The 13,838-nt window shown below is 43.3% G+C and overlaps 1 protein-coding gene across 1 annotated transcript in view; it reads left to right on the forward strand.

The window, feature by feature from the left end:
* The window catches only part of MACC1 (MET transcriptional regulator MACC1), a 50,550-nt gene that overhangs the window by 19,586 nt on the left and 17,126 nt on the right, over positions 1-13,838 (forward strand). Inside the window, exons 2-4 of the mRNA XM_007069510.4 lie at positions 4,023-4,146; positions 5,908-7,955; positions 11,772-11,960. Of these exons, the coding sequence (XP_007069572.1) occupies positions 4,032-4,146; positions 5,908-7,955; positions 11,772-11,960 (2,352 nt within the window). The 5' untranslated portion in view covers positions 4,023-4,031. The remainder of the gene's footprint in view (positions 1-4,022; positions 4,147-5,907; positions 7,956-11,771; positions 11,961-13,838) is intronic.

A 13,838-nucleotide genomic window follows, 5' to 3' on the forward strand; every position in this document is an offset into this window, starting at 1 on the left:
TTGTCCTTGTTGAACCTCATCAGATTTCTTTTGGCCCAATCCTCCAATTTGTCTAGGTCACTCTGGACCCTTTCCCTACCCTCCAGCATATCTACCTCTCCCCGCAGCTTTGTGTCATCTGTGAACTTGCTGAGGGTGCAATTAATCCCATCATCCAGATCATTGATAGAGATGTTGAACAAAACCGGCCCCAGGACTGACCCCTGGGGCACTCCACTTTACTGGCTGCCAACTAGACACCAAGCTGTTGATCACTACCATTGAGCCCGACAATCTAGCAGCTTTCTATCCACCTTTTCGTCCATTCATCCAATCCATACTTTTTTAACTGCTAGAAAGAATGCTGTGGGAGACCGTATCAAATGCTTTGCTAAAGTGGCTATCACATCCACCGCTTTCCCCATATCCACAGAGCCAGTTATCTCATCATAGAAGGCAATCAGGCAATGCGGCTCTCATTAACTGCTAGAGTTGGAGATTAACATTTTATACCTTCTGAAAGCTGGGATTCCAAGCTCCATGTTTAAGATTTCTGGTATGAGCAATTCTTGATATAGAAGACACGAAACTCCCGTTGGAATTCAGTTGGAGGAGAGAGGGGAAAAAATAAAAAAAAGCATGAGGGTATTGAGAATTGTGAGTTTAAGGTTCAGTATTTCAACAGCCTCTCAGGTCTAGAAATAAATGCTTTATAACTTTGGAAAGCTAAGACTCGCAGGTTATAAAGCACTTGTTCATGATTTGAGAGAGAGATTTAACACTGTCAATAGTCCCTAAGTCTAGAACAGAGTTTTTGGCAGACCTCAGACTAGTTTAACTCCCCCCTCCCCTCCCCTCCCCTCCCCTCCCCCGACCCCATCCTTTCTTAACCCCACTGAGTATTCATATCAAATGTAGTCGGGCAGTTCAGTTATTTCAGATTATTCTTATGTTAATGTAGCCAGTGCCCTAATCTCAAATAGATATAATGGACCTAACAACAGACAAGCAGATCTAACTCCTTTTATAGACTAAGAGCCTGATTCTCATCACATAGCAGCAGTGTAAATCAGGAATAGATCCATTGACTTCAATGGAGATACATCAGTGGCTGACAAGATAAAATGGAGGTGAGTCAGGCCGCAAATGTGTCTTGTAGTTTTGATTTCAGATAAGGCAGGGGAATCTGAAAGTGGGGCTGCTGTTCAGATGACAGGCAAACCTGAACGTCAGCAATGCTTCATTACCTCTGCAGACATCCGTTTGGGAACAGATTGTCACCTGCAGCTTGTGGTACCTGCTGGTTAAAAACAAAAATGATGCTCTGAGCTTGTGATGAAGCAATCTGTATTTTACCATAGTATGTTGCAATGAAATGAAGTGTAAACGGAGTCAAGGCAGTGCCAATATCTCCCCTAGCATCACTTTCAATTAATGTGTACTTGTGGCACCTTAGAGACTAACACATTTATTTAGTCTCGAAAGTGCCACAAGTACTCCTCCTTCTTTTTGCTGATACAGACTAACATGGCTGCCACTCTGAAACCTTTCAATTAATGTGTTACATGCAGTTTCAGAGCCAAACACCCAGACATGCAAGGCTCCCACTTTCTCGTAGCCACAGAAGAAAGCAAACACAACACATCTTGTCTGTGCAGATGTGGGGGAAGAAGAGCTGCTTATCTGTCACTCTTACTCCTGTATAGGGGGACAACCTGTAGTCCATCAGCCCCCGAAGCAGAGATGGCTTTAGTATTTTGAGATAGGCCCGGAGAACGATTCTTGCCACTGCCTTAAACTTAACTGGCTCATGTCCATCACCATCATCCCACTACACACAGAACCAGCCTGAGGCTTTGGAGAGGGTTAGTAAGGTGATCCTTGGCGATACAGACTTCCTATGTAAAATGAGTCTCTAGGGTATGTGGTGTATCTATATGTGTGGGGGGAAGGGGGGATTGTTCATTTTCCCCCAGCTTCCTATTGCTGCTGTGGAGCCCCGCTGCTATTTTTTTTTCCAACTATAGCACTGTGTTTACATCTCCAGGCGTCTCTCCAGAAGGAAAAGGGGTAGAACTTATGCTGATTTAACTGAAAGCTGAGATTCCCCTTCATATTTCTAGCTCCCCCACCTCATGGTACATATCACCAGGACTGCATTTGCTGTTCCTTTTAAAGATGTAGCAAGATACCCCAGTCTACCCTGCAACCCCCAGCACCCAGGAAACACTACATCTTACAGCTCTCCTCTCTAGTCCTTGGGGCACTGCAGGTACTTCATACTCCTTTTGCCCTCCCCCGGCTCTCAAAACCTTAATAAGCCCATGTGCACACACAGTGCAGCAGGGTACTGACTCCCCAGACAGCAGAACCCCCTGGCTGCAGAAGAGGGGTGGGATTAGCTCTTTAATGCATATCTTGCTTGCCTCCTTCATCTGGGTAAAGTTTATCTGGTTACTTTGGCCGGCTATGGCAGATTGCTAAGACTGAGCACTCAGATGGCATCAGAGAAGGAGCAAAGCTATCCCAACCAGTGTAAAGAAGAGGGGGTGCCTGAATCTTGTCTCACTTATACTGGGATTAGGTCAGGATATGTCCATTGACTATAACGGGGGTGTCAGAGTGGCCCCACCCAGAGCACCTGCCTGTGGCAGGCTGTGGCACAACAGGCGTGACTGCCTCAGCTTCCCTCCTTCGGAGTTTCCAGTAACTCTCTATGCCAGGTTCTCCTGCCTCAGTAATACCTCTCCTGGTCTGGCTTATTACAAACATTCCACAACACATGTCCCCAAAGCATTGTCCATTTATCACCCGCTGTGCATCTTGTCCTTAAAATCCTAGGACATCTAGTTCCCTCAGTGCCCCACAGGCCGTACTCTGATGGCTTCTGCCGCTCCTGGCAGTTTGACAGTCCTCTGCTGTCCTTCTGCCGGGACAGCCACCCCAGCCCTTCCCGCTGGAGTGCACTCCCACTCTCTCCACACATGTACACCCACAGCCTCTCTGCTGGGGGAGCATCCCTCGCTCCCCCTGGTCCATTAGCCCTCTCTGACTCCAGCTCTCCATCAGTAGGTAAGCCTCTCCGCTGCCTTCACAACCCTCTCTGGCCCTCTGCTTCCACTCTCCAGGTCAGAGATGTCAGCAGGCAACTCCTTCTACTGCTCTCCAGCCTTCAGCCCTCCAGCCTTGGCTCTCTGGCTTGGGGAAATCAGCTAGCAAAGCAAACCCCCCTTGCTGCTCTTCTGCCTTTCCCCTCCTACCGTCTCCTGATCAATGGCAGTTCTCCCCTGTTGAGCTCTTACTCCCAGGCAGCTCTCTCCTCCCTTTTCCTGACTGACTCAGGTAGTTCTGACTCACCTCTCAGCTTCTCCCTGATCCTTTATAGTCCCAGGTGCTGCCTGCCTCTTAACTGGCCAGACTGGGAGCACCTGTTCTGGCACAGGGCGCTGGACCTGCTTCATTTACAAGGGCCAAACACCCGGTGACAGGAGTTTGCTTCTGATTTACATTAGTGTTGACTAAGAGGAGAATCTGATCGGATGTCCACTCCAAAGAAATGCATAAAAAGAACAGCTGAGCAGAAGTGGGGGGAAGCTGGTTATCTGAAACTGGCAGGGGAATGGACAGATGTGGCTTTTCATTTTTAATATTTTTCTATTCAATCCTATCTCCAAACAGGGATTGGGATGGTTATGCAAAGAATAAAAGGCTTATTTTAAAAATATTTTTCCTTAGAGACACAGTAAGTTGAAATTATTGGATTTTTTGTGTGTGGCAATCAGCCCCAATTCAGCAAAGTACACTCATGACCTATGGGACATAACTACTTTACTGGATTGGGGGCTTAATGTAGTGTTTTTACTTTTAATTTACATATTGAGGCTCCAGTCCTGCAATGTGATGCACATGGGAAGACCCCTGCACCCAAGAGGAAATCTCAGGGTCTCCTATGTGTCTCATTGTAGGATTGGTGCTCAAGTATTCTTCAGTAGCTTCCCCTTTCTCCAACTGTACACTCACTAACATACCCTATTGTTTCCTAGGAGGAAAAAATGTCTGCTAGCAGAACAGCTTCCTCTCACACTGGAGAGATAGCACGGAGTAGATCCGAAGGAACTGTGATTGACTTGGACGAGAGCAAACCCTCAACAAGCTGCGAGTTGTCAGGTCTGTTAATATTTATTACGATGGGCCAACGCACCTGCAAGTCTCTACTCAGGCAAAACTCCCATTGGCGTCAATATCCAAGCAAGAACTACTCTGCTCCTAAGTATGTTGCCTTAAATACACTGGGACAACTTCTCTTTTGTATTACGTTTCCTTTGCACTACTCAGGCAGCGTGTAATGGGCCATATTCTAAATCCAATGCCTAGCAGAATGTTCCCTTGGTATAGGGGAACTCTGCGGTATATTATTGTACCAGATCCAGGTCTGCGTTACTGCCATCAGTATAGGGGGCATGTCAGGGGAGAGAGAAAGGGAGTATAGGATCTATTAAGGATCTTAAATCAGTGGTGCTACTTCGATATTTGTCCAGCAGCAGCTGTAAGTACCACTGGGGCCAGACCTATCCTGAGAATCAGGAAGCTGTAATCAGCTCCATATCACCCTACGCCACTCCTCTCCTATGCTGAGTGAAGCTGGCATAATGACTGCTCAACTTGCAAGAATTACAGTAACCTTAGGGATGGAACAGTAACCTATAGGGAGGGACAACATTAAGGGAGGGGCATGGGTGTGCTGAAAGAGAGAAATAAAACCAGGCTGAGCTGCTGCTTTCTTAAATAAAGATAAAGGAGCTTTACTGGCAGGCTGTGTATGGGGAAGGAGGAAGAATTCCTTCTCCTGCTGTTTATATTATTCTCTGTATGCAGAAAACCTGTATAAGGCAATGGGAGTTGAAATCACTCAGTCAGTTCCTTGCAGGGGGTGATGAGCATCTCATGCAATGGAGTCTTTAATCAGCATATGCTGTCATCATGCAAATTTATTCATTGGATTTTGGTTTTATATGAGCTCTAAACAAAAGGTAATTAACAAACAGATCCATCCATAACAAATAGATATAAGTAAAATAGATTTTATTGTTAACAATACATATTTCAATCTAAAAGGGTATTTAAATATTGTCAGTATAGGAAACAAAGTTTTTTTCTACTTTTGACTCCTTTTCACTATTCAAATAATCAAATGAAAAATTCACTCTTTAGTTGATTCCAAATTTAAAATGAGTAGTTGAATCTATAGCGGTAAGAGTTATGAATTGTTACAGTGAAAACATCAACACATTCTGCTGAGACTGAAACCAAATGAAATTAACAATAACCTTTCTAAGATGTAGGAAGAAAGGGAAAACTGAATGTTGTATGATCTTTTCTACAATGTGGACATGGTAGTTTCCAAAATGTAAGCATCAGCCACTGTATTTCTGCACACAGCAAGCCACTAGGCCAAAAATGCCAATGACCTTTCCTAGTGGACGACATTCATTAGAACACACAGTCTAAGGATCTGCTCCTGATGGAGCTCAGCATCCCCATTAATATTACTCAATTACTTAATCCCATTAATATTACTAGGAATTGCAGGTGCTGCAGATACTCCACACCTTGCAAAATCAGGCCCTATTATAAGGACTAATTTATTGGTGCTTTTTTGTTAATATTGCTTCTTTAATCCTAATTTTAATCCTAACACATGATTGACACTCTGTTGGTTATGTTAAAAACCTTAAAAGCAATATGAAGGTATAAACTGACCCTGCATGTCTTACAAGCTATACAAATTTTAACTTGGGATAAATTTAGCCCTAGTGTACTGTAACTACATCAATAGGTTTACTGCAGAGATGAATTTGGCCCATTTTGTCCAATAAATAGGGTTTGGGTGTGGATAGGAATAATTACCTCTATTTTTTTTTTAAACAGATGACAAAGAGAATAAATTGGATTCAATCATTGACTGGCCTGAGGTGTTCAAACAACATGCTCACACTGTTTCCAAGACTAATCCTTTCCGGAATGATCTGTCAGCATCCAACCCATTTGTATATGATGTAGCTCAGTTAAGTAACAGTGACAAGAACAGTAAACACATTTCTATCTTAAAAGAAGACCCCTATCTGTTCTCCAGAGATTCAAGAAACAGGGATTCTTTTGATTCATCAGGTGATGAGCTAGATATTGATCATCTTCTAAGAAAGACTTCAGCAGGGAAATCTGGAAAATCGAAGAGTGTCTCTGAGCTTTTGGACATTGTAGATGCCAAAAGATTTGATCCTGACAACACAGCATCCTCTGGCCAGATTTTAGCTGCAGACATGGAATGGCTTCAAAATGACCGTGAAGCCTACAAGATGGCTTGGTTGAGTCATCGACAGCTGGCCCGATCTTGTCTAGATTTGGATGTGATGAGTCATAGTCCAGGATGGGCACAAACACAACCTACAGAAACTCATGTAGTTTGTAAACTGAATCATGAAGGGGGTTCAGTGCAGCTACCTGACTCGGATATCGCTGTTCACATCCCTGAGGGTCATGTATCACCTGGGGAATTCCAAGAGGTTGGTTTAAGGGCTATTCTGAACCCTCCCCCATCACTTAATCATGATCTTTCAAGCACTGTGAGCCCATTGATAGAACTTACTTTAAGTAACCTCAACACAATGGAAGCCATTTTACTAGAAATGAAAATTGCAGCTGAAGTGAAGAAGGATCCTTTCAGTCAAGTTATGACTGAAATTATGGGTTTTTATAGTCTCAACAAAGAAGGTCCTTTTGAAAAGCTACACAACTGCTACATTTACAAAGATACCATACAAGTGAAGTTGACAGACCTAAGTCATGTGATGTACACAGTGGTTGCAGTACAAGCAAACCCAATTCAGTCTCTGGCTACATCTGTTTGGGAATACATCTACAGAAACCTCTGCATTGGAATTTATGGGCCCAAACATATTCATCCTTCTTTCACTGCTGTTTTTTCTGTTTTTGGTCATAACTACATTCCAGAAAAACTCACAGTTTGTGACATTAAAAAGGGTGGAAAGAGCATGCCACCAGTGGTGTTTAATCTGTGGGGAAAGCATACATTTTTACTTGACAAGCCACAAGATCTAAGTGTTTCTTTGATATCCCGTGATCCTGATTTTGAAGTGAAGATGGAAGATCAAAGCAAAGAAATTAAAGAAGGGCAGTTGAAAGCAGGTGAAGTTGTCCACCAGCAGTTTCCATTTTCTGTACTGGGAAATGGGGAAATGCATTTGTTCACTTTCCTAGTTCAGATTAAGGGCCCAAACAACAATCTAGTGACCCAATTCCCTATTACAACTCCCGATCCAGCTCCAAAATTAACTGGGATGACTAGTAAGCCAAACCGCTTACAGAAACGCAAAGAAATCAAATCTGCTCCTTTTTTATTGACACCGACAGTTAAATACCCCAAGTTTCAAGATAAGACTTTAAATATTACCAGCTATGGAGTGGCCTTGAAATCTGTGCTTCGTCAAAGCAAGATTGACTATTTACTAGAGTATTTTAAAGGGGACACAATAGCGTTTCTTGGTGAAGATAAAGTGAAAGCCATTGGACAAACTAAAGTTAAAGAATGGTATGTGGGAGTTCTTCGCAGAAAGATTGGTCTAGTGCACTGTAAAAATGTAAAAGTGATTTTAAAAGAACAAGCTATAGATATCACTGACAGCGTGCTGCCAACCAGGAATCTTCTGGAACAAATTGCACTGCCTTTTAAGAAATTGACATATATCTATTCTTTAGTCCTATCCACGGTATCGGAGAGAGTTTACAACTGGAAAGCTTTGGCTGATGTGCTAGGATATTCACATATGTCATTGGATGATTTCAGTGAGGTACCAGCAGATAAAGAATCAGAAAGAGTCGCGTATGTGGTGAAGAAACTGAAGGAAGATTGCCATGCTAACAGACCCAGAAGGCAGTTTCTTTATGAGCTCATTGTCGTAAGTACTGCTCAAGTGGACTCATCTGTTTTGTATTGGTAGTAAATGAGTACTGTTTGCCAGTAATGATTGTAAGTAATGAAATATGATACTACATTAGTACAATATTGTGAATCTTTGCAAGTATGAATACAGTAACTGAAAACTGTAAGCACCCAAGTTAAAAAATGTAAGCAGATACTCTACATAAATTGATACAATATTCAATACAAGCCACATAAATTTATGTTAATTGATCCAGCCCATATAGGGTCAAAATTGTAAAAATTAGAGGAGTACTGCTCAGTAGAGAGCTGGCTGGGATGACAAAAACCATGACTTTGTATGAAAAAAAACCCACTAAAACCCACACTTTCTATCACAAAAGTAGTGTTTTATAAACACTGCTTTATTAGGAACTTTTTTTAAACTATCAGTCCAGTCTGGATTTGAACCAGTGACCTACAAGTGAAAGCTCCAGATCCCTTTGCAAACCGAAACCTATCATAAACTAGCTGCTTAGAATTTTTTTATATTTTTAAGGCAAGGAAAACATGGTATATTTACTGAAGACTTGATTTTCTGTATAAAGCTACCATGTCTCACACCTTGATAATCCATGTAGTTGCTGCTTAAAGAAAGGCAATTAAGTCATTACAGTTATTTTTAGATGTTCAGATTTTCATGAGGAAGACTTGCAATTTGCTGAACAAGTCTTGGATTCAGTGATGTTTTTCTTCAAGAACTGCTGTACTTCAACCTTTCAGATGAATGGTTGAATTACAAACCCTATGATCCTCATGTAATCTAGATCTGAAAATGTGCACATATACAACAATGTTTCTGTTAAGTCAAGAAAAAGTGGAGTTGAGCTTACTGCCTGGGGCCCTTCGACTGATAAGCAGACAAGGCTTATTTAGGACCAAGTTTTATATTTGTTATAATAATGGCTCTCTGATGAATTCACAGCTGTGGCTTTTCTACTAAGCCTTCCCCCTTCACAGGGTCCCAGCTTCAGCCTGAGCCTGAATATCTACCCTGCCATTGAACAGCTCCATAGACTGAACTATGAGCCAGCAGGGGGTGTTTAATTGCAATGTAGACATACCCTTAGCCACTCCAGTACTGCAGACACCCTTATAGTGCTACCTGACATAACTAATCCATTCCCTTTGAAAAGTCAGCATTCCAAAGGACCTCCTATAAATACGCCGCCCAGAGGCGATGGCAGCAGCAGCCGCTTGCAAACTGAGTAAAGTTCTTAACGTCCCAGGACAGGGGTGGCCAACCTGAGCCTGAGAAGGAGCCAGAATTGATCAATGTACATTGCCAAAGAGCCACAGTAATACATCAGCAGCCCCCCATCAGTTCCCCCTCCCAGCGCCTCCCACCCAGCAGCTCCACCGATCAGCGTCTCCCCCTCCCTCCCCACACCTCCCGATCAGCTGTTTCGTGGCGTGCAGGAGGCTCTGGGGGGGAGGAGCGAGGGCACGGCAGGCTCAGGGGTGGGGGCAGGAAGGGGTGGAGCAGGGGCAGGGCCTGTGGCAGAGCCAGGGGTTGAGCAGTGAGTACCCCCCGGCACATTGGAAAGTTGGCGCCTGTAGCTCCAGCCCTGGAGTCGGTGCCTGTACAAGGAGCCGCATATTAACTTCTGAAGAGCCGCGTGTGGCTCCAGAGCCACAGGTTGGCCACCCCTGTCCCAAGAGGTGATATAAAAATGAATTGGGCTCAAGAAGAGTTAAAGGGGTAACTAGCCAACCTAGCAAATGGAAACAGAGCTGTGTGAAGACCTCATTATAAGACAGGGAATGTATACAGGTGCCAGGATAAAACATCAGAGGACTAAGGAGATATCCTATCTGTGAATGGTGTACGATTTCCAGCTCTGAAATGCCAATTTGGCTTGCTGCCTTTATAAAAGCTACAGTTACAGATACAATATCACCTATGCCACTTACGGGAAGGACTTTTTAACGTTTAAAATGAGATGAATCCCAGTTCTTCAACAGACAGAGTCCAGTGCTGCTCAACTGAGCATATGTACAAATTGCATTTGTATTTTGAGCAATATGTTAGACCTATCCAGCTAGCCAAAAAGATTAGACATCCTGGGCCAGACTCTGCTTTCCATTGTACGGACTTCAGGGGAATTTACTCTGGATATGCACCAGCGCAGCACAACTTAGAGTCTGCTAAATCTAATGTGATGGACAAAATCTATGACTCCCATCCAGCAAAGAGGGCACAAAACTGTGGTAACACTGTCAGTTCTGCTATGTGGGGAAGAAAGAAGTCTGAGCAGAGGTCAGGGGAAAGGGGGACGGACCAACCACTAACTCCCTGTGGAACAATGTTCTGCTGTAGCTGTCTCCACAGCAGTGCATCAGAGCATTTAATAGGCGAGGGGAGCAGGAGGGGCAGCAATATGGCAAGTTATTTTGTTAATATGCCGATGAGCTGTCCAGAAAACCCTGGGAGAAGAAGGGCTGGATGCTACTTGAAGCCTGAGAGTGAGGTGGCAGTTTTGGATCAGCTACGTCAATGCTCTTTGAGGTGCGAGGGAAAAGGAGGTTTCCATGCCCCCAGCCCCTCACACAAAGCCTGTGTATTTGTATGCTGGTGTGGGGATTCAGGATTTGGACCTTTATTTGTAACTTGTGAGGTTCCCCTTCCCTATGCCATTCAATGCAACAAGGAACATACAAAGTTATTTATAGAGGCAGGAAAAGCAGTAAAGTGCAAAATTCATAATGGTGCTTTATTTAGTAATCTGAGTGTTAGTCCTGAAATCCATACACAGGCAAAATTCACAGTGCTTTTAGTTGGAGTCTTGTTTGAGTAAGGACTTCAGAACCAGAGCTATAATCATTCTGTATGAAATTTGCAACTAGCAATAAACACTATTACTATTTGTGGCAAATTACTCCTGTTCATAAAAGGTCTGGCAGCACAGATCAGGGGTTTCATTCAGTCCCTCAAAATGCACCCCATTGAAAATTTTCCCTCAAAACTGTTTTTCAACAGAAAATTGGGGTTTTAGCTAAACAAAATTTTCAAAAAATTATCCGCTTTCTGCAGAACATGTTGATACTTTTTCAAAAAAACTGAACATCTGAAAACCAAAAACTTAAATTTTTGGTGCAGTATTTTGGTATTTCACTGAACAGTTGATATTGTCCATAGAAAATTTTCTGCAGAAAAAAATGTTATTTTCCACCCTGCTCTAATCTAAGCCAATAAGAAAGCAGAAATATAACATGTATTCATTTCAGGACTTTTCTACTGGAACCATTTTAATTTGCTTTGTTCCAAATAACACGTTTTGTTTTTCCTTTTTGTGTCCTTGTAAGTTTGAATCATAGTCAGCAAATTATCAGGAATTCAGAGGGATGAAATTAAAATGCTCTGGCCAATGTAATCAGTGATTTTCTGGAAAAGAAGTGGAACAAGGACCGCACCTTATTATAACCATGCTCTGATTTCATTTTTAAGGTTCATGAAGCTAAATTTTAGGTCCCAAATATTTATGTTGGAGAAAGCTATTTTCCCTTCAGGATCCTCAAACTTGGCAGAATTCAACTGACACTGGAAAGCTGAAGCAATGGGATGCCAATTTAATTTTTTTCTTGAGCTTATGGGCAACTTTCCTATACAAAATATTGGCAATCCCTTTTGTACCAAAGGTGTAAACACTGGTTACTTTTTTATAGAGAACCTAAAAAGGTTTAGCCTAACTTAACGTTTGAAAAGATCTACTGGATAGTTACAGGAACAAACAATAACTATTTGCTCTCAAATACTGACCAAGCTGCTTGATTCTAAAAATTGTTACTGCAGGCACTTCTGAAGTTAGATTGCCAAGGATTAGTAGCACGTCTTATCCAGGACACTGTCCTTTTGACTTCGGCTGTCAAGCTTGGCAAATGCTGGAGAGAGCTGGCAGAAAGATTAGCGCGACTCACAAAACAACAAATTGAGGCTTATGAAGTACCTCACCGAGGCAGAAGTGGAGAAGTTGCACTGGAGGTAAGGCTTCCTGCTCTTTACTTGCACAGCCTTGCTAAAATGTTTAGAGCACACTTTTCTATGTGCAAATACTGTGTGAGCCTTTCTTCCCCATCCTTGTGCAGTCCACCCCTCCCTCCTTTGATTGTCTCCCTATTTAAACTGTGAACTCCTCAGGGCAGGGACTATCTCTCACTATTTGTTTATAGGGTGCCTAGAAATTTCAATAGAGGCCCTTGGAACTACTGTAATCAAATAATAAATAAGAGTTTACTCTGAAATCTTTGCTTCTGTCCACCTTAAATCTCAGCTTATTTCCTCCACCCCATGGCCCACTCTTCCTCCCTCATAATCAGCCTTTTTCCTTCCCTCTCTCTCATCAGTCACCTCTGGCTCCCTTCCTTTATCTTCAGCATGTTGTTTCCTTGCCCAAGTTAGCCCTCACTTCACTCTCCTTCATCTTCCCTGGGGCTTACTTCATTTCAAAGCTACTGAGGTGGATTATCTATTCCCAGAGAACTTCTGCCTTTCATTCAAGTGTTTTCTTGATCTCCCTTCCTCCTAGTGAGATTGCTGCTCTCCCCACAGAAAAGGGCCTTAACAAAGCCACTTACTTTCTGAGTCTAAGGCAGTGGTTCTCAACTGGGGCCGTAAGCAGGTTTCAGGGAGTCTGCCAAAATAAACCAGAGAGCAGGGCTTGAGTTAGACTCGCTGGGGCTCAGGACAGAAAGCTGAAGCCCGAGCCCCACTGGCCAGGGCTGAAGCCAAAGCCCAAGCAACATAGCGTCGTGGGGCCCCCTGTGGCATGAGGCCCCGGGCAATTGCCCTGCTTGCTACCCCCTAATGCTGGCCCTGGTTTTTAATCTACTGGCTATGCAGAGAAACAGTTGTTGTGGCACAGGTGGGCCATGGAGTTTTTATAGCATGTTGTGGGGGCCTCCGAAAGAAAAAGGTTGAGAACCACTGGTCTAAGGGAGGAGGAGGGATGGCTTAGTGGATGGGGAACTGGACTGGGACTCAGGAGACCTTGTTCTATTCCTAACTCTGCAACCCTCCTGTCCCGTTCTGTGACCGTGGGCAAGTCTCTGTGCCTTAGTTTTACTCTCTGCAATGGGCCTAATGATACTTCTCCTCCTCAATAAAGCTTATGAGCTACGTAGATGAAAAATGCTAAGTAAGAGTGAAGTATTCTTCATTTCTCAGGTGTCTTTAACACCATGTTTTTAACACCCACATCTCCTTAAGACCCTCCTCCTTCCTTCACTTTCCATAACTCCTTGGTTCTCCTACTTCATGGATGAGTATTAATTCAGTGGATCCTCTTTCTCCTACTTGCCCTTATTAGTCGATGATTTCCAGGATTCTGTTCTCAGCCAAGTTTTTCCTCCTGAACAGCTTCATGAACTACTCTCGCACCCCTGCAGATACTCAAATCTGCCTCTCCATTCTGATCTCTTTCCCTGTCTAGGCTCCCATCTCTCCCCATCTTTCTGGCATCTCCTCCTGTCTTGATATCTTGGTACTTCCACAAACTGTCCATGGTAAAATCTGAATTCATCACTCCTCCTCTACTGCCTCACTAACACTGAACTCTCCACTCTTTTCTCAATCATTCAAGCTCACAATTTTTGGTCATTTTTTGCTCCTCTCTCTTTCTTTTTCTCTTCGCATCTGGTTGACAGCAATCTCGTTTCTTCTCCCTCACACCTGGTGTGCACCACCTGCCTTTTAGAATCCCTGATCCTTCCCCTCTTTCCTCTGTTCTATCTGCAGCATGTTGGCTAGAACGATCATCCTTTCCTTCCATGCTGATCTTGTAACCCCAACCCTTTAAATCATTTGAGTGGCTCAGTTTCTATCCGTATCAAATTGAACCTCCTTGTTCTCACTTTCAAGGTT

This window comes from Chelonia mydas, chromosome 2 (genome assembly GCF_015237465.2).
Source record: "Chelonia mydas isolate rCheMyd1 chromosome 2, rCheMyd1.pri.v2, whole genome shotgun sequence".
Classification (NCBI taxonomy): Eukaryota; Metazoa; Chordata; order Testudines; family Cheloniidae; genus Chelonia; species Chelonia mydas.